General features: G+C 55.5%; 2 protein-coding genes across 4 annotated transcripts in view; one reads left to right on the forward strand and one right to left on the reverse strand.

Moving 5' to 3' along the window:
• Positions 1 to 22656, reverse strand: Tmem63b (transmembrane protein 63B). 2 transcript variants are annotated; one of them, XM_090355572.1, is made up of 24 exons: positions 22555 to 22656; positions 14841 to 15023; positions 14523 to 14602; positions 14317 to 14355; positions 13299 to 13389; positions 12064 to 12101; positions 10823 to 10965; positions 10677 to 10728; positions 10270 to 10378; positions 9757 to 9827; positions 7141 to 7221; positions 6550 to 6673; positions 5679 to 5812; positions 5453 to 5590; positions 5217 to 5370; positions 4522 to 4628; positions 4252 to 4338; positions 4077 to 4142; positions 3071 to 3233; positions 2447 to 2552; positions 1429 to 1596; positions 1093 to 1208; positions 912 to 992; positions 1 to 731 (listed from the first exon to the last, which is right to left on the reverse strand). In XM_090355572.1, the coding sequence occupies exons 2-24, from the start codon at positions 14997 to 14999 to the stop codon at positions 540 to 542; spliced, it is 2499 nt and encodes an 832-aa protein (XP_090211698.1). In that variant the 5' UTR covers positions 15000 to 15023; positions 22555 to 22656; the 3' UTR covers positions 1 to 539. The 2 variants fall into 2 exon arrangements, with proteins under 2 accessions (XP_090211698.1, XP_090211699.1); XM_090355573.1 differs by lacking the exon at positions 14317 to 14355 and having other exon boundaries at positions 22555 to 22655.
• The window catches only part of Mrpl14 (mitochondrial ribosomal protein L14), a 12245-nt gene continuing 11185 nt past the window's right edge, over positions 21696 to 22755 (forward strand). The window contains exon 1 of one of the 2 annotated variants that reach the window (XM_090355577.1): positions 21696 to 21721. The gene's annotated coding sequence lies outside the window, so the exon portion shown is untranslated. The remainder of the gene's footprint in view (positions 21722 to 22755) is intronic. The other variant, XM_090355579.1, reaches the window with a different exon arrangement.

Here is a 22755-nt window from a genome sequence, read left to right on the forward strand (position 1 = left end):
CCCAAAGCTTTTCTGTTTTTATTTAAAGGAAAAAAAAAAAAAGAAAAAAAAACCCAACAGTGCAAAACCCATTTTTCCAGTGTCAGCCATTCCCCCCAGGCCCCTCCCCGGGCTTTCTCCCACTCTGCACCCGCCCCTCATGCATCTCGGGAGGGCTGGTCCTGGGGAAATGAAGGGGAGGAAAGAACTGGGGGGAATGACCCTGACCTGCCCACCCCCCAGGTCTCCAGCCATGGCGCCAGGTGCCCCTCTCGGCTCTCATTAACCCTTTCATGGACGCTACTGGGAGGGGGCCGATTGGGGGAACTCCCTCCACACCCCTTTGCCCCGGGGCCGGCTCGGGGCTCTCCTCACTGAGGTTGGGGGGCTCCCTCGCTCTCTCCGTGGTAGGGGAGAGCGGTGGAATCCCCAAGTTTAAATACCTTAATGAAAGCAGGGGATGGGGAAGGGGCTGTAGATCTAATAAATTATTAGCATTTTAGTGTCCGTGGGGGTGGGGTGAGCGGGCAGGGCGTGGCCTCCAGGGCCCCGCCCTCCCCTTACTGGTGGATCTCGTTCTCTATGAGACTGTCCTCACAAGACTGGAAGTCCGTGTCCGTGAGCCCATCTGGTGGCATCAGCAGTTCCTCGTCTTGGGATGAGGACGACGGGGGCTCGTCCCCTGAGCTCGTGGGCACCCCATCCCCATCTCCATCCCCCTCTGAATCCTGCAGCACCTGAGCGATGTATTTCTGAAGCAGAGAGGAGTGGGGGTGAGATCAGCTGCCCCTCGTGGGTGGGCCTTGCCAGGCAACAGGTGGGCAGGCCCGGGGCACTGGCAGGGGCCTCCAGTAAATCAGGTCTCCTATCCGGCTCTCTGCTACCCACTTTGGGGTTGGGACGCCTGCCCTGCCATGGAGCGAGTCACTCACCGCAGATTTGGGGACAGTGGCAGCAGTGGGGGGCTGTCCATTGCTTCTGGGACCCACGGCATCTGTCTCCGTGTGCTCAATCTTGAGAGACCCAAAATGAGTCAGGGACTCGAGTGTCTCCGTCCCAGCTCCTGTCACAGCCCTCCTCTCCTCCCCTCCCCCACTCCTCCCCAGCCCATACCTTGTAGTTGTGGGCACTGAGGTATTTGAAGTGTCCAAAGCAGACGTGGCAGAGACAGATGACAATGGTGATGACCAGGACAACGAATGTGAACATGGATGTGGGGGCCAGGAACCCTGGTGTGGAGAACCAGGAATGGGGGCGTTGGTCTTCCTTTGGCCTCCCCAGGGACTCCCTGGGCTTGCTGGATGCACTTTCTCAATTCTGCGTGCCAGGGCCTGACCAAGACCTCTCCCAGGCCCCTGGCCATGCAGCCCTTTGGTGGCCTGCTTGACCTTGATTCTGGATGAGTTTCCTGTGTCCCCTGGGCCCCCAGAGGGTGGCAGTGGAACTTACCTGTGCGCATGGTGGAGAAGAAGAGTAGCCAGAAGAGGCAGAGGATGGGCGCGGCCACCACTTGGTTCACGGCCCCCGAGTGGATCTTCTTGTCTAGCTTGGCCGGCAGGTAGGCGTAGTAGAGATTGTACCTGTCTACCAGGTGCTTCAGCAGCATGTACATGAGCCCTGGGGAAAGCCACACGGCCCTGACCTCGGAACCAGGGCTCAGGGCCCTTGTGCTGGCCTTCTGAGATCACTTGAGAGCTGTCCCCTCCTGCCCTGTCCCTGCTGCAGGACAGGATGCCCCTCTGTGTCTCAATTCCTTGGCCTCTGTTCCTTCCTCCTGAACCCTCACCTCAAATCCTATAGTAAAGACCCATCCATACAGAGCAGCGAGAATCCTCGTGAAGCCTGGCCTGCCGCGCTGTCCTAGCCCTGTCTCTAAGCAGAGGGCTGTGTGCGGGAAGGGGAGGGGCCTGCTTCCCCGAGGAGGAGCGATGGGGGTGGGTTACACAGGACAACAAGGTTAGTCTGGGAGTCCGGAGTCTTAACAGAGAGGGTAGTGAGGGGATTAGAACGTTATTGGGGGAAGTGGAGGCTACAGCGGAGTCACAGTTAAAAGAAAATCTCTGTAAGCCATTTTTGAAAAGGAAGGCAAACCTGCCCAAGTGACAAGGATCTGTCACCACGAGGCAATTCCGTGGGGCACAAGGACCAGCCCCGCCCTGGGGTCCGAGGTCCTTCCTGAGTTGGGAGGCTGTGTAGAGGTGTGTGAGCCGTGGCGGAGCCACATTCAGTTTTGCAAAGGCATGGGTGTGGGGGGCTGGGACTCTGTGTGCCAGCTGGGGGATGTTCTTTCTCCTCCTCAGCTCCTAGGCCGGCCCCAGACTGAGCCAGGGACCAGGCGGGAGGCCTGAGGGGCCGGCCTCCCAGCCGGGGCCCTGTCCACTCGGGGTGGCCTGCCTTACTAGCGCGGGGCGGGTGAGGCCCCGGGTCCCCCCGAGCAGGGCCCAGGTCCCGGCGCGGCGGTGCCTACCGAAGGGCACGATGATGGGGCAGGTGATACTGTAGGTCATGACCACCGTGAAGACGCACATCATCCAGGCGTAGGCTGCGCCAAACTGGAACTCGTAGGCCTGATGCTGGGGGGGACATGGCAGGAGGTGGCTCAGGGGGCAGGGGGCGGGCTGCAGGGCACGGGGCAGGGGAGGTGGTGGCCAGGAAGTCTGGGGCTGGGAAGAAGTCGTGGGGGCAAGGATCTTGTGTCTGGGGAACGAGAGGGGAAGCAGGTGGAGAGGAAGGGCTATGGCTGAGAGGGAGGTCAGGTCAGATGGTGAGACAGGGCATGGGGGGGGTCTTCTAGGAGTCAGGGCTGGTAGGAGGGACAAGAGTTGGCAGGATGGGGTGGGGGACTAAATGTCCAGAGCCTTCTTGTGGAGTTAGGGTAGAGGGACACCAAATCTAGCCAGACTTCTCCAACTTCTGGCACTGAAAACTACACTGCCTGCGCTCAGGGACCTCCTGGTCACTATACACTGAGCAAACCGCGGTCCTGTCCCAGCACCCTCGTGGGCCCCCCACCCCCAGCTCAATTGTTGCTGCTTCTGGCTGGGCCACCAGGGGGCGCTAGGCGGACGGCTGCTGCCCCAGGCGGCCATACCCGCTTCACGTTGCGTCTCTCGGCCGCAGAGCGGGCTAGGCAGAGCCGGATCATGTACATGAGCAGGCCCGGGATGCGCAGCAGGTCCATGGCGTTGCCGATAAAGGCTGAGGCAATGACGTAGTTCACGAAGAAGGCGCCGTTGTCTGGCAGGAACACACACCTGCGGGCACCAGGTGCTCCAGCACTGCGTCCTGGTGGCTGCCCGCTCAGTGCCAGTATGACCGCTCCCTAAGGCCCCCACACGTGAACCCAGAGACAGACAGCAGTCCTCAAAACGCCTCACTGTACCTCGGAGTAGACATGGCTGGAGACCTAGCCCAGAGGCAACCCTAGACTGTGTGTCTCAGAGAGACTAGGGGAGTGCTTAAGCCCACCACGATACCTGGGGTGCAACTGCCTGAGACTCAGTGAGCCCCTCAGACTCCAAGTATGTGATGGCAGGAACATGCAGAGGTTCCTAGACCTTAACGGAGTCCAGAGTTTTCCACGCCCCAAATAGCCTCACACAGTGCTCAGCCTGGCTTCGGAACTCCTTGCCTAGATAGCTCCAGAGGGGAGATGCCCGAGAACCTTCGCCAGTGTAAGACTGGCCTCTAGTGAGTTCAAGGACCAGACAGATTATAGCGATTCCAGCGGTGGTGTGCTCCCGTGTGGCCTCACAGACTCCCCGAGATGCCCAGAGAATCATAGCCACACTGTTTTGGGGAGCTAGCAACTTCACTGAGGCTCCCAGGACTTGTGGTAGCTGCCCATGGCTCCCCACCCAGCCCAGCATCCACCTTGAGGTAGACTCAGCCTCTACATGGGTTCCTGGAGTGTGAACCCCCAATATACCTTGGGGATCTCTCCCAGGTACGGGACCCAAACATGGTGTAACCTGCAGACCCATGCCAGCCCTTTTCCATCCCTGCTGGGAGTTTGGTCACAGCCCTTTGGGGTGGCAGTGTCTCGGGCACATTCCTGCCCCCCACCCCGGGTCTTTCCAGGGGCCCCACTCACTCACTCAAACCGAATGGCAGCCTCAGCCAAGAACTTCTTGTCAAAGAGCCAGCGGAAGAAGAGGTCCAGGCTGGAGGGGAGTGGGGCAGACAATGAGGGGCGGCCAGGCCTCCGATCTGGTGCCCCGTGCGAGTGCGCAGTCTGAAGGTCCGCACCCCAGTCTGTGTCCCGGCGCTCACCTGCTCAGTCCCAGCGAGGGCAGAAGCAGCACCATGAAGATGAGGAAGGTGTAGCACTTGTGCATGGTGGTCCTGTTCTCCCCGGAGCTGGGAGGGCGCGCACAGGTGAGGGGAGAGCGGGTCCAGCCCCGCGCCTGCCAGGAGTGTCCCCCGGGGAGGGGGCTTCCTTGCCAGCTCGGTGCACAGGGCAGGGGGCCTAGAGGCTAAAGGGCAGTCCCGTGGGGCCAGCAGGCACCAGGGGCAGATTTAGGCACAGTGCATGCATCTCACCGTGTCCAGTGGGCCTCAAAGAAGGCAGAGTAGTAGACGATGGTGGGGAGCAGGGCCGAGAAGCACCACAGCAGCAGGGTGGGGAAGAACTGGGTGATGATCGGGTTCTGTGGGGGCAGGGGATGTGTCAGTCGGGAGAGGTCCAGAACTCACTGTCTGAGGTGGTGGCCAGGGTTGGGCATAAGCCCGGGGTGAATGATCCCAATGTGGAGCCCTCGCTCAACACCTGTATCCCCAAGCACGCCTGTATTTTACATGTAGTAAGGGTCACAACGATGGCGCCCCCTCTGCAGATGCGTAAGTGGAGGCAAAGGGTCTCAGTAGCTTAGCCCCTAATAAACAGTGGGTTGGGATCTGGACCCACTGCCTGGGTCTCATCAGCTTTGCTGTCCTCATTTGGTCGTTTCAAGTGCTCTCCTCTGAACACTGAGATCTGGGGAGGTGTGCTGTGCCGGGGGTGGGGGGGGCAGGTGGGGGGCCACTCCCGGTCACCGGGCTGCCCTGCTTCCTCCCTCATGCTGGTTTCATGTTGAAGCTAAGGGCCTATTGCTTCCATCCAATTTCAGTAGGAGACAGAGCGAGGACAGGGTTCAGTCAAGGTCACGAGGTCCATCTGACGGGTGCTAAACCCCAGAGTGACCTCCTCTGGGCAGTGTGTGGATTTGGGGAGGCGAGCGGGTGGGTGTGGGGCTCACGTTGAGGTACTCCACAGGCTTGGTGACGTTGAACTTGTCCATGGTGGTGATGATGATGGCCGGGGTGGTGAGGAAGAAGAGCAGGATGAAGAGGACCACGTTGATGACGAGGCAGCGCAGCCACCAGACCAAGCCACGGATGGAGAGGTGCTCCCTGTGTGGTGGGGGGTCACTCTGGGATCCCAGGTCCGCCCACCCCCCCTGGCCCGGGCCCAGCCCCAGAGCCCTGGGCTCACCAGTAGATGTTTTGGGGGTCGGGCGCGTAGGATACAGTCCAGTTGGAGATGTGCAGGGCGTCGCTGCAGGAGGAGGTGCGGGGCTCCCCGCGGCAGGCACAGCCCTGGCACTTGCACACATTGAAGTCCTTCAGGATGCTGGGGTGCAGAGGCGCTGCGTGGGCCTCGCGGCGGATGGCAGTGAGCAGGGGTGGGGGGTGGGGGTGAGCGAGGGGCAGGGACTTACATGGCCGTGATGGTCTCGTTATGGAAGGTGACAAAGGCCATGCCGAGAGGCTTCTCGTTCACCTTCTCCTTCTCCCGCTTGTAGTCCTCCTTCAGCTTCTGTTCCAGCTTCGTGTAGTACTCGATGGCCTCCACCTGCCACGGCAGAGGAAGGAGTGCCGTCAGCACCGCTGCCCCGTCCACGACAGGCCATACCTGCTCCTCCCACCCGTTTTGGTCTCCTGACACAGGGTTTCCCTATAGCCCAGGCTGGCCTCGGATTCCCAGATAGCTGGAATTACAGGAATGGTCCACAGCAAGTCCTCCCTCGAGGCTTTTTATATGTGTGGACTAAATCCTCACAACCATCTTGCAAGGGTAGCTACAACCACTCTCATCTTACAGATGGGGAAATTGCGACAGAAAGCAATTAAGGAACTTGTTCAAAACCACAGCCTTAATAAGCACAGCTCAACGCCGCTCTCTTGCTGACCTAATCTGTGGTTTGAAACATGGTTTTCAAAAATTGGGCTTCGAGGGTCAAGTCTGACTTCTTTTTTTTGGCCAGTCCTGGGCTTGAGCTCAGGGCCTGAGCACTGTCCTTGGGCTTTCTCAAGGCTAGAGCTCTACCACTTGAGCCTCAGCACCACTTCCGGCTTTTTTCTATGTATGTGGTACCGAGGAAATGAACCCAGGTCTTCGTGCCTGCTAGGCAAGCACTGTACCACTAGGCCAAACCCCGACCCTCCAGTTTCACTTCTGCAGTGTTTGCTCTGCCCTCTGCCCCCTGTGTTCGTCCTGGGCGAGGGGCTGGCTCTACACTGCTATGCCCATCCAGCCCGCCCCAGCCCTGTCCAGGGACCCTGGGCACCAGTGGTCAGTCTGCAACGCACCTGCTCGCAGCCTCGCACCACGCAGCAGCACAGGTGGCCGCAGGGCTTGGGGTTGATCATGGCAGGCACGTTCTCCTTGCTCTGCAGGTTTGTGAAGTAGAGCTTTCCTCGCTCAGCCTTCTTCCTGTGGGGCCCAGAGGCTGTTCACACACCACCCAGAGGGTCTGGGCTGCCAGGAGGATTGGGCAGAGGCTCACTTCCCAAAGCCAGGGCTGGCCTGTGCTTGGATTAGTTTAGGATCTACATTCAGATGTTCCCCTAGCCCAGGGACTCCATCTGCCCCTGAGGGCCAGTCCTTCCCATAGTCTGATGTGAACTTCTCACTGAGGCTGAGGATAAGTCTTGTAGGCAGGGTAGGTATTGGGGGCCCCTTTCCTCCTGGCAGACTAACTTTCAGGCCTGGCCCAGCACTCTCCAGGATGGAAGTAACAGGTGCGCTGGGGGGTGGGGTGGGGGCTCAAATTCAAATCTCCTATGAAACGCCAGGTAAGGGAACCAAGTCCCCACATGGCAAGGCACAAAGCCTCCACAGTGGGCAGGGGCCCACAGCATCGTCCCCCACGGCATCGCCCTCCCTGCCCAATTCTGTACCTCTCGGCATCGAGGAACATAAGGCGTGCCACGTTGTAACAGGGCCGGGCTTCGAGAACCGTGCAGTTGGGGTAGGCCTCCCTGGAACACACAGCAGCCGTCAGGCTCGGTGGACCTGCAGACTGACTTCACCCATGGAGCTGGCACATTACGCAGCCCCAGCACAGGTTCCCTTCCTACCTACACAAAGGAGGGTTTCCTTCTTGAACTTATCTTAGTGGGGAGTGGATGAAAACCAGGATGTATGAGGACCCTCCTGTGCTGAGGAGGTCAAGATTGTGTGTGGGTACCAGTACCAGTGCCAGTACTGAATTTGGGGCCTTGCCCTCTCAACTTTCATTTTGTTGGTTGTGGGGCTTGAACTCTGGGCCTGAGTGCTGTCCTGAGCTTTTGTGCTTAAGGGTAGTGCTCTACCACTAGTTAATTGAGATGAGAGTCTCATGAACTTTCTTGTCTGGGCTGGCTTCAAACTGCGATCCTCAGATCTCAGCCTCCTGAGTAGCTAGGATTACAGTACCCGGCTCCCTTAACTTTTTGACTTGAGGCTGGCCCTACACCACTTGAACCATAGCTTGACTTCTAGCTTTTTTTTTTTTTTGACCAGTCATGGGGGCTTGAACTCAGGGCCTGAGCACTGTCCTTGGGCTTTCCTCAAGGCTAGAGCTCTCCCATTTGAGCCACAGCACCACTTCCGGCTTTTTCTATGTATGTGGTACCGAGGAATCAAACTTGGGTCTTCGTGTATGCTAGGCAAGCACTATACCACTAGGTCAAACTCCTAGCCCAACTTCTAGCTTTTTAACTGGTTAAGAGCTGGAGTTAAAGAATGTCTCAGCGGGTGCAGTAGTTTATGCCTGTAATCCTAACTACTCAGGAGGCTGAGATTTGAGGATCAAGGTTCAAAGCTAGCCTGGACTCTAAAGACCATGAGACTCTTATCTCCAATTAATCACTTGAAAATGGAAAGTAGCACTGTGGCTCCAGGGGTAGGGCAGTAGCCTTGAGCTGAAGAGCTCAGGGATAGTGCCCACGCCCAGAGTTCAAGCCCCATGACTGACAAAAAAAAAAAGTCTCAGATTTATCTGCTGGGCTAGCTCTGAACCATGATCCTCAGATGTCAGCCTATTGAATAAGATTACAGGTATGAGCCATGGCTGTGGTCTCTTTTTTTTTTTTTTTTTTTTTGGCCAGTCTTGGGGCTTCAACTCAGGGCCTGGGCATTATCCCTGAGCCTCTTTGTGTTCAAGGCTAGCACTCTACACTTGAGCCACAGTGTTACTTTAGCTTAGTCTCACAGACTTCTCTGCCTAGGCTGGCTTTGAACTGCGATCCTCAGATCTCAGCTTCCTAAACAGCTAAGATTACAGGTGTGGACCATTGTTGCCCCACTATGGCCTTATTCTTGTTCAGGGATAAGAACTTGAGGTTGAAATGGTTTTGAGTCAGACCTGACTAACATAGGTTAGACCTATGTTCCCAGCAGACCTGATCAGACACAGGCCCTGACTCTGGGTTGACTCCAAACAGCCTACCTACGGGAAGATCTCTAGCTCTGACCTAAGACCAACAAGAATGTGATCCTGAACCTGACTTCTAGCCCTGGCCAGAGAGGGATCCCTGAGCCTTAAGCCAGGCTCAAAGCAGACTGGCCTCTCTGGTCTGTGGCTCCTAGATGGCTCAGAGAAAGCCTGCTAGCTTGGGAGAAGGAATGGACTTTTCAAGTCTGATGGCACACTGTTTCTGTTCCAAGCTTTACACCCAGCTCCTACCTTTGTGTTTTATTAAAAGCTTCAATGATCAACTATTAAAGCTACATGAGATAAAATTCTACAGCATGGCGATGGAGTCTGTGAGTTCAGGAGAATTTAGAATCTTTGAAAATGAACTTACCAGGAGGCTTCAACTCTTCCCCTCAGGGCCTCTTGCTCAGTTTATTCACCCACAACTGGTGTTCTACAACTTAATCATGTCTCCAGCCCTGTGTTTTACTTGCTGTTTTGGAGACAATAGTCACATGGACTTTTCTACCTGGGCTAGCTTTGAACCCGAGCCTCAGATCTCAGCCTCCTGATTATAGGATTGTAGGTGTGAGCCACCAGATCCTAGTACTTTTATTCTTTTTTTTCTTTTTTTTTTGCCAGTCCTGGGCTTGAGCTCAGGGCCTGAGCACTGTCCTTGGACTTTTCTCAAGGCTAGAGCTCTACCATTTGAGCCTCAGCACCACTTCCAGCTTTTTTCTATGTATGTGGTACTGAGAAATCGAACCCGGGTCTTCGTGCATGCTAGGCAAGCACTTTAACCACTAGGCCAGACTCCCGGCCCCCTTTTGTTCATTTTTTAAAAAATTAAGATAGAAGAAGGTCTTACTATGTAGTCCAGCCTGAATCTGAACTCAAGATCCTCTGGCCTCAGCTTCCTAAGTGCTGTAATTTTTTATTTTTAGGGTGCTGGGTCAGAACCCAGGGCCTCTGGCATGGTAGACATACTTTCTTCCTCTGAGCTACACCCCCAGACATCCCGTGCTCTCAAAGGGGTTTGTCACTCGGCAGAGTGCCAGGTCACTCCAGCTAGATCCCTGGGAGGAAGACGGGAGGATGCTGCAGGCCGCTTACTCACTCAAAGTGCTTCTTAATCTTTTCCGATTCTGCATATTTGGAGATTCCGTTAATGAAGAGTGTCCGCTTTACCTGGTGAGAGAGGGAAGGTTTGCCTTCTTAAGCAAGGTCAGGAGGGCTGGAGGGGCTTCACTACTTTTTAAGGGGGGAGGTGAACAGAGCACACGCAGGAGTGGAAGTAAGAGGCCTCAGGTAGGGCCAGGTGCAGGGAGACTGGCACCCAGCGCCTCTTGGAGCAGGACTATGGGTCACACTCTTGGGTCCCTGGGAAAGTGTCTGGCTTGAATTCTGAGTGGCAGCAGAAGACAGAGGATGGTGCCTACATGTCTACCAGGCCAGGCGTTATTTCCCCACAAGGCCACGAGACACAGGATCGCCCATAGGGCACAAGCCTGGCCGCACACTACCTTCCCGAACGCCCCCTGCACAGGTGAGGAAACTGAGGCCCCTGGGTGACAGAGCAGGGCTCCGGGGGGTGGCCCCGGGACAGAGGGGTGGGGTGCTGCCTGCGCACCAGGTCATCCTCCTTGTAGCGCATCTTAGAGGTGTGTCTGCGCATGCTGTAGACGGTGAGCAGCAGGTACAGGAAGGCGAAGGAGGTGTGCAGCCAGAGGAGATTGTTCCTAGCAGGGAGCACAGGGGACCTGTGAGGGCCACCTGGGCCAAGGCCCTCAGCCAACCCCACCTCTGGACGTGGGGCCTTCATACAGCCATGTCCCCTCCATGGCCACCAAGGCTTCTGGTACACAACCCCCACAGCACCTCTATCACTCTGGCCCAATGCAAATGGCCTTAGGAGGTCAAATCTTCATGCCATACCTATGAGCCATGCTATCCCAACACCCAGGGTAGCTCTCCCTACCTCGGGGTAGCCCCTTCCCCCCTGCAGGCTAGGGCTCCACAACTGGCTCTCATCCTCACCCTGATTTCAAGTTGGCGATGGTGGTTCTCCCAAAGCTGTAGGCATTGTTCTCTGCAAAGTGAGAAGAGGAGGATGGTGGTGTGGGCGTGTGGACTCTCGTGCCCCTTGCCTGCCCCCTTCCCACGCTGCCCTGGCCATCACTGACCCAGCAGGTCCCCTGAGAAGTTGACAGGCAGCACGATGCCCACCGAGAGGACGCCCACGACCACCAGTAGCCCGATGATGTGCCGCTGGAAGGACAGGTAGTGGACTGCGTCGCCCCCACACTTGTCCCGGATCTCGTCATCCCTGCAGGCCACGGGGGACACCGGAATGAGGTCCGGGGCACAGGGAGAGACACTACTTGCCTGCCCTGATCATCTCACCCCATATCTACCCTACGTATCCCTGTGGAGGGGCTGACAGGGTTTCCTGGGGGGGGGGGGAGAGGAAAGAGAAAGGATAGGGAAGCAGAGAGGGGAGGTGGAGGAATGAACAAGAGGAGAGACTGAAGGGCTGCCAGGAAAGGGGGGAAGAGGAAGAGGCGGCACCAGTGACTCAGCCTGAAATCCCAGCTGCTTGGGAGACTAAGGACTGTGGTTCAAAACCAGTCAGGCAGAAAAGTCTGTGAGATTCATGTCTCCTGTCAAACGAGCAAAAAGCCAGAAGTGGAACTGTGGATCAACTGGTAGTGCCAGCCTCGAGTGAAAAAGCCAAATAAGAGCATGAAGTTCAGAGTTCAAGCCTGGCACAGAGAGGAGCGAGGGAAAGATAGAGAATGAAGGGAAAGGGAGACTGAACAGGAGAAAGCAGAGAGGAAATAGAGGTGGTGACAGGGAGAGAAAGGGGTAGAAGTGGTTGGGAGGCCACGTGGCGGGAAGCAGGGTGTCCTGTGCAGCCTGCAGGGTGCTGGCTAAGCTCCCACGGCACAGGAAGGCCCGGACACAGTGCAATGCTAACCTGTCCAAACTTCCTGCCCTTCTCAGCGCTCACTGCCTGCCTGCTGGACTCTGGCTTGGTCTCGAGTTCTGCCTGCTGGCCTCTGGTTGGCTTCTGCCTGCTGCCAGCTGGCTGCTCCCAGCCTACCCGGTGCCCCCACCTGCTGGCTGCACAAAGGCTGAGGTTGGGGTTCCCCCTGACCCCTGCTCTCAAGCAGTAGCAGGGGCTGGGAGAGAGGAAGACCCAGTTACCTGTCCCCTCCCACTTCCCCTCTGGGGATAGGCAAAGCAGATGGTGGGAAGCAGCCGGGGACCATGGCCTGAACGCCTGGAGCAGGGTGGGAGCTGCGCTGGCAAGCGGCACTAAGGCCCTCAAAGCTGGATTACGTAGGGAAATAACAGGTTCTGATGTTTCTCTCTCTCTCTCTCTGTCTCTCTCTCTCTTCAAGCTTGAAGACTGTTCACTTACTTTATCCTGAAGATAGCTGTCAGCCAGGAACAGAAGCCCTGTGGGGACAGATGGCTCTCAGTGAGACGCCCAGCCCAGCAACCCATGTCCCTTCCTGAGATCCACATTCCTATTCTCATAATTACCCCCCAAACAGTTCACACAGACACATCTCCCATGCCTGCCCCTGCTGAAAAACTCCAGAAACAGCTTAATCCCAGAGGAAGGGAGTGATAGAGAGTCCTGCCCTCCAGAAAAAAACAATTATCTGGACCCTCGAGTCTAGACTGTCAAGATCCTGCAACATTCCGTAGTAGCGCCAGTCAGGATGGGTATGGTTTGGGGCTTGGGGGAAGGGCAGTGGGCCTCCAAGTTCCAACTAATAAGGTCAAGTTTGGGACATGGCTACCAAAAGCATATGCACCTCTCGTCTATGTTGCCTGAGTTCTTGCCTCAGTCCTCTAAATACAGGGACCAGGGCTCAGGGTCACGATGTCTCTTTCTTTTCTTCCTAGGTCAGCCTTCAGGCAGAGGGTAGAAGCTTCTGGGAGGGCTAGGCAGAAAGAACCCTACAGAAGGTGGCTCTTGGTCAAGATACAGGATGATGTTACTGCGATGTTGCTGGCTTTGGGGACATGTGGGCAACTTGGGCTAGCAGGGGTGAGATGTGTACCTTGGGAGACTGATTGCCATGTCTTGCTGGGGCTGCTGTAGGAGATACGGCCCTGGACCTCCAGCCTGAGCCACGCTGACTGACGCCACCCTAGTCTCGGGATTATCTAGTGTTCTGCCTAGGACTCTTACAACAGCTCTCACAGCACCTGATGAGTGCTCACACTTGGGGGCTAAGGAGGTCTGTGGTCCTATGAACTGCTGTGTCTGTCACTCAGCTCCCAGTGGCTTAGCTGACTTGGCATGGCCAGCCAACCCTCTATGTCGCACAATGATCGTACGATTTGCTACACAGGCCTAAAGGCTCATGCTGATTTCTAAACCCATGTTTACAGTCTGAGGAAGATATATCTTTAGGATTAATCAGGAACAGCGGTGGGCATAGAATTCCACTGTGCCAAACTAAGTCTGGAATCCACAGATGCTAGAACTGAGCTAGAGATCTGGACGCAGAAGAGGAACCAGGAGTTCCAGGCTAGGTGTTGGGCTTGCTGAGAAGGTCACATCAATGTCCTGCAAACTAAAGCTGTCTAGCCCATCTTCCGTGGAGGGGGTGGGCAAGACATCTTGGGGGAAACACTCACATTGTCCCTTTGGTCAAAGTCGACAGAGCTGGAGACAGAGGTGAGGCGCTCGTACCGGTCATGACTGTCACCGTGCATAGCTGAAGCCACACTGGGAGTGGGGGAGATGAGAGGTCAGAGCGCAGTGGGAGGTGAGCATGGGCCCTAAGATGGTAGGTGTGAACACTCTGAAATCCAGGGTCACAGGAGGCACAGAAAGCGCAGATGCTGAAGCAGGAGCGTATGTCCCCCCACCCCCTCAGGGAACACTGATGCCAGGCAGTGGGCCTTACGGGAGAGGTGTCTTCACCATTGTCTTGACAGAGGCTAAAGGGATTGTTAGAGAGCCCTGCAGTTCCACAGTGGGCCAGCAGAGGGCACAGGGGAACAATAGAGCCAACATTATGCAAAGGGCAATGGGGAAGTGAAGGGGAAAAAAAAATGGGGACCAGGAGAACTCTAAAGAAATGACAAGGCTGGAAGATGTCTCCTGGGCATGGCACCACCCTCCCTGATCCCCAAGCCAGCAGCTACCACAGCTCCAACTCCAGTCCTATAGACAGAGACCATAAGGCGACGCCAAGGCCACAGGGAGGGTTCTGGGACAGGCCTCCAGGAGGAGCAAGGGGGGGGGGGATGGACACCCTGGAATATGGGGGTGGGGGATGGACACCCTGGAAGATGAAGAACTAGTGGTTAGGGCATGAGAAGCTGCTGGTGACACCCAACCTTGTCTCTGTGTGATTGCGCTAAGGCCTGGGGTTTCCAGGAGGACGGCCCCTCCGTTCCTGGAGTGGGGTCACAAAGGCAGGGGCACATAGGAAGGCCTTCTCTTAGGCAAGGAGCCAGATGGGGGGGAGTGAGGCAGAGACAAGCTGGGGAGCCCCCTGCTCTGCAAAGCACACCGCCTGCGTTAATCTGAAACATGAGCCTGCGGAGAAGAAAACTGCAAAAAGAAACCAGCAACTTGGCGTGAAGAGAAGAGAGGCGTGAGAAGGAGAAGAAAAAGGAAAGTGGTTTAGTGGGGGTCAGGGCATACTATTCCTGTTCCACGCGATCCCTCTCCTGCCGCCGAAGCCTAGGGACAGAGAACAAGGGGGTTAGCAGGGGAGGGGAAAATTCTCCGGGGATGGAAGGGACTGGGCCTAGTCCCTCTTCATCTCCCACAAAGGAGATGGAGCAGGGCTGGCTTGCCTCTGTTCCTGAGCAGTGTGGAGGTGTGTGTGTGTAGTGGGAGACCCTTACCTGTCTGCATCCGTCACCAAGGCCAGCCGCCCATAGTCCCAGGCCACCTTCCGGAGGATGGAGAATAAGAACAGCAGTGCCTAGGGGAAGAGGGGAAGTGGCCTTGTACCTGATGTCAGTGTGGCTGGGATGGCATCTTACAAACGGTACCGTGACCTGGGTGAATGGTGAGAGGCTGAAAGGCTGGATGGCAGGGATTGGTTACAGGGGAGTCTGGGAGGTCAGGCGCGGGTAGGAGCGTGGTCAGATCTGGAGGGGGTGTGGGGAGGACGTTCAGGACACGAGTGCCAACGGAGGGGGACGGCACATGGCACTCACAAGGAAACACATGAAGTCGAGAGCCAGCACAGTGGGGACGCCCCCGAAGGGCAGGCCTTGCAGGACGGTGCTGCGGATGCGAGCGCTGTAGCAGTAGTCCTTGGGGTTGCTGTTGTTCAGGGCCGTGGTGCCCAGCGTGGCCAGCAGGAAGGGCAGCATGGCTGCTACTGCCGCATGGTCCTCCTGGCAGAGGGCAGAGCACTCAGTGGGGCTGGCCCCCATCCCCTCACAGCCAGGACAGGGTGGGTGGAAACTCTGGACTGCAGAGATAAGGGCCCGAGGAGGCCACATGGATTCACCGTCACTGTTCTCTGGTTGTGATGGCATCCGGGGCCTGGGGCTCTCAGTCCAGATGCCAGGCCAGCACTACAGAGACTTGGTTTCCCAAAGCTGGAAGGGGTTTGTGATTTCTACCCCCAGCCACCACAAACTCCCTCTCTCATTCTGTCTCAGGCAAGGGACAGAACAGAGCCTAAGGGAAGATGGGGAGGGGTCTCCTGACCAGAGAAGATGGGTCCGGAAGTCATCTGCCTCATCCTCTTATTTGTTAGTGCTGGTTCTGGGGCCTGAACTCAGGGCCTGGACATTTTCCCTGGGCTTCTATGCTTAGGGCTAGCACTCTACCACTCGAGCCACAGCTCCATTTCCAGGATTTTTTTTTTAATGCTTAATCAGAGCTATATCTCATGGAATTTCTTGCCCAGTCTGGGTTTGAACCTCTATCCTCAGATCTAGCCTCCTGAGTAGCTAGGATTACAGGTGTGAGCCTCCAGTGCCTGACTTTCTGTTTCTTACTCTTATCTCTTTTATCCCTATTAGAAAAGTGGCATAGGAGCTGGGGTGTGGCTCAGTGCCTAGAATATGCAAGGCCCTTCCCCTGGCCAAAAAAACCCCACAGGAATAAATTAATAGTAAGCAAACAAACACATGAACCTGCATAAATTCATGTGCTTAAGTGCTTTCAGCTCTGTATAAGTGGTTTCAAAACAGAGCTGACTCTGTCCTCAGAGCAGGGGTCCAAGGATGGGAGCCACTGGAAGTCCAATAAAAAGCAGGATTTCTGGGTTTGTGCAGCCTAGCTGGCCCCGCCACAACTGCACTCCCTGTCTTTCTTCCCTGCCATAGCGTAACCACTCCCCTCCACCTTCCTCCTCTCTCCAACTCATTGTACTATGATCACAGGAGTGCTATCAGGACTACAACTCCCAGAGTGCTGTGCTTCTACCTCTGGAGCAGGGCAGGCTGGGAACACGGTGCCTTCAGTCAGCTTTTCCATTGGCAAAGGAAGGGAGAATGGGTGGTGGCCTCTAAACCTGCCTAAGCCCCCAGAAACCAGGATGCTGCCCTTCAGCCAGGTTCCCTGTCCCAGTCCAGGCAGCTGGGGTTCGCAGGGACCAACTGGGCTGTGAAAGCACTGGGGGGGGGGGGCAGAGCTGAGCTGTGGGCCCTGGGGAAGTTCCCAGGGAAGAAGCAGTAGCACTGCCCCTCCCATCCTACTGGGGGGCCCCAGGGACCCCTTCTGCTGACAACATTGAACCTCTGCCTAGGGGCAGGGAGGGTCCCCAGGGAAGAAAGGCAACCAGACAAAGAGAACAACAGATCAGGAAGAGGTGACCGCACTTTGGACTGTCCCTTAGCTCTGGGGTGACTCAGGGTTTCTCTAGCCCACTGAGGCTGTTTCCCCCTGACTGTCCCTAATCCAGCCTCAGGGTGAGAGGCAGGGGCTTCCTAGGGAGCCAAAGGCCCAGGTTGTTTCCCTAGGTCCCAGAGAGTCTCTGCAAAGTCTGGCGTGGGAAGGATCGAAGAGAAACTGCCCAGTGCATGCCATACCTTAAACCAGCCCCACCTGCAATCCTAGCTACTCCACAGGCTGAGATCTGAGGATCATGGTTTAAAGCCAGCCTGGGTAGGAAACCTGGAGAGACTCTTATCTCAAAATGTTGGAAGCAGAGGTGTGGCTCAATGGTAGAGTGCTAGCCTGGAGTGGAATTGAGCTCAAGCCCTGGTATGGCACACTACCACTACTACCACAACCCCATTAATTTAGTAACTATAGTAGGTAGCATTATTTATGAAGTGCTGTGGTTTCAAGAGTAATATATACATGACTGCATTAATCCTTGGCTATCCAATGAGCTGTCCCTGTGTATGTATGTGTGCTCATCAGTCCTGAGGCTTGAACTCAGGGCCTGGGCACTATCCCTGAGCTTTTTTGCTCAAGGCCAGGGCTCTACTGTTTGAACTCCATTTCTGGCTTTGTTTGGTTATTAACTGAAGATAAAGAGTCTTTCGGAATTTCCTGTCTGGGCTGGCTTTGAACCTCAATCTTTAGATATCAGCCTATTGAGTAGCTACCATTACAGGTGTGAACCACTGATACCCAGTTACTGCCTCTGTGTGTGTGTGTGTGTGTGTGTGTGTGTGTGTGTGTGTGTGTGAGAGAGAGAGCGAGAGAGAGCGAGAGAGAGCGAGAGAGAGCGAGAGAGAGCGAGAGAGAGCGAGAGAGAGAGAGAGAGAGAGAGAGAGAGAGAGAGAGAGAATGAATGTGAGTGTTGTGGGGCTTGAACCTGGGGCCTGGGTGCTGTCCCTGAGATCTTTTACTCGTTTAGTACTTTATCACTTTGAGCTCCAGGAGTCTTACAGACTTTCCTACCCAGGCTGGCTTTGAACCATGACCTTCAGATTTCACCTTTTGCATAGTTAGGATTATGGGCGTGAGCTGCCGCCATTTTTAAGATGAAGACACAGGGCTCAGAGAGGATAATTAACTTTACTGAAGTCTCACTGCTAATCAAACAAAACGATTCAAACTTGGGTTACTTTCTTTCCAAAGCTAGAAAGCTTTTCAGGGCTGCAGACTGTGGAAGCTTTGTGCAGAATATGGAGATTGCTCACTGCATGCTCTCAGGCAAGAGAACACAGGCACTGGGGCGTGTTGGTGAGGCTATGCTTCCCTGTGCGTCTGTGTGCTTGGGAGCTAGGTGACTGCAGGGCAGGCAGCAGGAAGGAAGTGACCTGCTGGTCTCTGAGTGGAGATGTTATATGTGGGTGTGTCAGGAGCCAGGTATGCAAACACGAATGTGAAGAGCCTGGGGCACCAGGCAGGTGTCTGTGAAGAGCCTGGGGCATTAGGGCAGGTTAAAGGTGAGTGGTGTTATCTAGGGCCAGATTGGAGGGTTCTAACTAGCCCCTTTCTCAATGCCCAACTCCAAGGCATACTGGAAATCTCAACAGCCCATTCCCACCCCTAGTCTCTGTCTTCAAACTCTAAGGCTACTCCAGGCCAGAGTGCTCCCTCCCCTAGCCCCACAGTCTCAGTCTTCTCTGTTCCAGAGGAAGGCGGAACTTTCTGGGAGCATCTACATTAAATGATGACAACAGGGAGGGTGAGAGTCTAGCTGGATGCTTGGTAAATGAAATGACCAGCCACCTTCATTATGTCACATGGCCATCCCCTCCGCCCTATCCTAAGCACTGGGGAGGAAGCAGGGACCAAGGAGGGCAAGCTACTCACCCTGCATCAGAGGGCAAGGAAGGGGTGGAGTTGGGCAGGGGTCTTTGCCAGTGGACTGAGTTAATTCAAACTCTTAATTGTGGGGGCTGCCGGGTTGCTTTAGAGCAGCTGTTCTCAAAGCCAGCATTGGCTCAGCAGCCTAGAGTAGGGCAGGGCAGTCGAGGGACAGGGTAACAGTTCCATCATTCCACAGACAACCCAGATGAGCTGACACTGAGGCTTAAACAGAGGTGAACAGGGATGAGATTTTAGTCCAACTAAATTAAGATTGTAATTTACCACTAAAAAGAGTAGTCGGTGCCGTGGGAGCCAGAGAGTCACAAATTTAAAAAATTCTTCTATGGGCCAGGAACGTGGCCTAGTGGTAGCCTGCTTGCTTAGTATGGGTTTGATTCCTCGGAACCAGATACATAGAAAAAGCCAGAAGTGTTGCTGTGGCTCAAGTGGTAGAGTTCTAGACTTGAGAAAGCCCAAGGACAGTGTTCAGGCCCTGAGTTCAAGCCCTGGAAAAACACTCTTCTATGGACTTAACTTAGGTCTCAGGTCATAGGAAGGCAGAGGGCAGAGATGGAGACATTCTTACTGCATAACCTGGGCTTCAGTCTTTTTTTTTTTTTTTTTTTTTTTGTGGGTCATGGGGCTTGAACTCAGCGTGGGTGTTGTCCCAGAGCTCTTCAGCTCAAGGCTACAGCCCTACCCTTGAGCCAAGCCCCATTTCCCATTTTCTAGGGGTTAACTGGAGATAAGAAGCTCAGGTCCTTTTGTGCCCGGGCTGGTTTTGAACCTTGATCTTCGGATCTCAGCCTCCTGAGTAGCTAGGATTACAGGCGTGAGCCACCTTGCTGGGCTCTGGGACTCAGTCTTTCAATTGGTAACAGATACTAATGTCCTAGCCGGCCCCTATTGATTTCAGAGAGACAGAGAAGAGAGAAATATATCCACATGTAAGGATAAAAACTATACGTGTGAGTGTGTCTGTCTGTCTGTCTCTCTATAGATGTCAGTCATGGGGCTTGAACTTAGGACCTGGGTGCTGTCCCTGAGTTTTACCACTCAAGGCAAGTGCTTTTATCACTTTGAGCCAATACACCACTTTCAGCTTTCTGGGGGCTAACTGGAGATAAGAGTCTCAAAGACTTTTCTGCCTGGGATAGCTTTGAACTGTGATCCTCATATCTCAGCCTCCTTTGTAGCTAGGATTATAGGCATGAGCCACTGGTGCCCAGCTAAAAGTAGTATTAATAAATTCATTTGTTAAATATTTCATGTGTGTGAGTGCACATGTGCACATTTCTGGGTGTGAACTCAGAGCTTGGGTGCTTTCCCTTAGCATTTTCTCTCAAGTCTGCCACTTTACAACTTGAACCACACTGCCATTTTTGTTTTTTTGGTGGTTAATAGGAGATGTGAGTTTTATAGAATTTCCTGCAAGGGCTGGCTTCAAACTGTGATCCACAGATTTCAGACTCCTGAACAACTACGATTACAACCATGAGTTACTGATGCCTGGTTTATTATTATTATTTTTATTATTATTATCATTATTAGTCATGGAGCTTGAGTTCTGGCCCTGGGCGCTGTCCCGGAGCTCTTCAGCTCCAGGTTAGTATTCTACCACTTGAGCCACAGTACCATTTCTGGTGGTTCACTGAAGAGTCTCACAGATTTTCGTTCCTGGGCTGGCTTTGAACTATGATCCTCAGATCTCAGCCTCCTGAGTAGCTACGATTACAGGCGTGAGCTACTTACTGGTGCCCAGCCTTAATTATTTTATGACACAGCCAAAGTTAGTTTCAAACTTGCAATCTTCCTGTCTCAGCCTACTGAGTGCTACAACTACAAGTATGTACCAGCATGCCAAGTTTATTTAACCTTTCTTTTGGGTAAGGTACAATTTGAAACTAATTCATATGCTCCTGATCATAAGGAGAAAAAAATGGTAAGGTACAAATAGGGTATACCTAGCCTGAGGTCACATAGCCTTTCTATGGTAGGTCTGCAATAAGACTCAGGAAGCTGGGCTGGAGTTAAGCTCCTAACCACTACACTTTATTGCTATTTCCACCAGGGAGCTAGGGTGGCCAGCCACTGCTCTGGAGAAATGTCACACCCCCTTTATGGTCACTTGTCTTTCTTCTTGCTTAGGGCTCCAAGCTCCTGTGCCTCAATTCTGAGGCAGGTAGGATGTATAGGGCAGTATAATGTGGTGGGCAAGAGCACACAGGCTCTAAGATGAGACCGGCATGTCTTTTCTTCTGAGCATATTAATCACCTAGGCCTCAGTTCTTCCACCTGTAAAATGTGGATAACAATCTGTTGCTATGGTTGTTCTAAGGAATAAGATCTAAAGCTCTTAATGTAGTTCAAAACATAATTCATTCTACAAAACAGTGGTTAACCACTCAGAAGGCTGAGATCTGAGGATGACAGTTTAAAACCAACCCAGGCAGGAAAGTACATGAGACTCTTATTTCCAATCAATCCCCAGAAAATTGGATGTGGCACTGTGGCTCAAAGTGGTAGAGCACTAGCCTAGAGTAAAAAAGCTCAGGGACAGGGGCCAGGCCCTGGTTTCAAGTCCCACACATACAAAACAACAACAACGAAGAAAATACAGAATTTAATATGACAATAAGACAGAGTCCTATGTCACACAGCACAGCTTCTTATTTAGGCCAAAGGGATTATATTGTGTTATGGACTGTTTTAAAACTCTCCAAAAACATCCCTTCCACCTGCAGCAGGCTGGGAGGTGGGGTTACCAGGGGGTAATGCTATGCCAATATGGGTCAGAAGTTCAGTCAGAGAACCCATTATTGATCAACTACCAGGCAGAGTGCCAGGCTCTTTACCTAGGTAATATTGTTTGATCTCCATGCTAAACCTTGTAAGCAGTTAAGAGTATCCACACTTTTAAACGCAAACAGAGGTTCAGACAGGTTAAGTAACTTGTCAAGGTCACAACAGCTAAGTCATGAGAGGTAGAATTTGAACCCAGATCTCGATTACTCTATTCAACCTGGAGAAAACTCGTGTGATATTCCCAGGAGGGTTTTTAGTTACTTACCATTTGCCCTCTGCTTGGTAACCTCCCCACCCACTTACCATTCATTCAACCCAAACTGCATCGGGTGAATTGACAGCAGGCCCTGGCATGTGCCACCTGGGGCATGCCAGGGCCTGGACCCTCGGGTGCCCTGGAGGACAACCATGCTGCCAGCACACCTTGCCTGAATCTGGCCGACACTCCCTCTCCCCTCCTCACGTGTGCCGGGGAGGCAGGGCTGTGGGTCCCTCCTCAGGAGGGGCTGGGTACAGCCCCAGTCTTGCCCAGGCTCTGCAGACCCAGGGGAGAGGCCAGCGAGTAGTAAGTAGTAGGGGTATGGAGTCCCCTGGGAGACTTGGGTCAGGTGTGGCCCGAGTGGCCAGCCCTGCGCCCCGGGGACCCGGGCAGGTGGCAGCACCGAGCCCCAAGGGCAGCGGCCCCTCTGACCTCTCCTTCCCACTTCCCAGGCGTCCTATTCTCTCCCAGCTTCGGGACAGTCCGCCCTAGGCGGTCAAGACGGCCAGGAGGGACACAGCGGGGCCCCCCTCCCCCTCCCCCACGGGGCCTTTGCCCCCCTCGAGATCGGCGCCGGCCCCCGGCCCCCACCGCGCCCTCCACCGCAGGCCCCGGCGACTCGTGAGCACACTGCACTGTGTGCGGCGCAGGCGGAGGCGAGGCGGAGGCAGAGGCGGGAGGACTCGCGGCCGGGGCCCGCCGGCCCGGCCCGGGTCCCAGCCCGGCCCCGGCTCCCGGCCAGCTTCCACCCCGGCCCCTGAGGAACGATCGCCGCACGCGGCCACCCCGGGATCCACGCCTCGGGGGCGGGCGCGGCGGCGGGCGCGAGGACCCGCGCACCCCGACGGCGCTGGGGGGCCGGGCCGGGGCCTCGCCCCGCGGGCCTCCGGGAGCAGGGGGCGAGGCCGGCGCACGCCCGCCCGGGGCGAGGGTCGCAGGGCTCCCGCCGAGCCGGGGAGCGGTCCGCGCGGGAACGGCGCGCGCGCCGCGGCAGGGTCCCGCGGGCCCGGGCACGGCTGGGTCCCGCAGGACGCTGAAGGGAGGGGACGCGCAGCTGAGCCCGGGTCCCCCCCGTGGGGCGGTGGTGGGGACCCCCCGCCAAGCAGAGAGCGGGGGCTGGGGAGGGGTCGCGTACTCACCCCAGGCGCAGACTCGGCTCCGGCTCGGAGCCCCGGCTCGGGGCGGGGCGGGGCGGGGGGAGGGGAGGGGGAGTCGCCGGCGGCTCGAGCTCCGGGCTCCTGCGGCGGCCGAGGCGGTGTGTGGGGGAGGGGGAGCGGGAGGAGGGAGGGGAGGCGGGGCGGGGCGCCGCAGGCCGCGCCCCCCACGCCAGCTCACGTCAG

This window comes from Megascapheus bottae, chromosome 22 (assembly GCF_031878675.1).
Source record: "Megascapheus bottae isolate mThoBot1 chromosome 22, mThoBot2.hap1, whole genome shotgun sequence".
Classification (NCBI taxonomy): Eukaryota; Metazoa; Chordata; class Mammalia; order Rodentia; family Geomyidae; genus Megascapheus; species Megascapheus bottae.

Bases quoted from the DNA above. Each gene is read 5' to 3' on its own strand.
- Tmem63b (XM_090355572.1), bottom strand. From the start codon at position 14,999: ATGCTGCCCTTCCTGCTGGCCACGCTGGGCACCACGGCCCTGAACAAC. The intron at 2,553-3,070 runs GTATGGCCGCCT...TGTCCCCCCCAG, and splicing joins AGAGACGCAACGTGAAGCGG to CATCAGGCCTACGAGTTCCA. The intron at 732-911 runs GTGAGTGACTCG...TCTCTGCTTCAG, and splicing joins CCACTGTCCCCAAATCTGCG to AAATACATCGCTCAGGTGCT.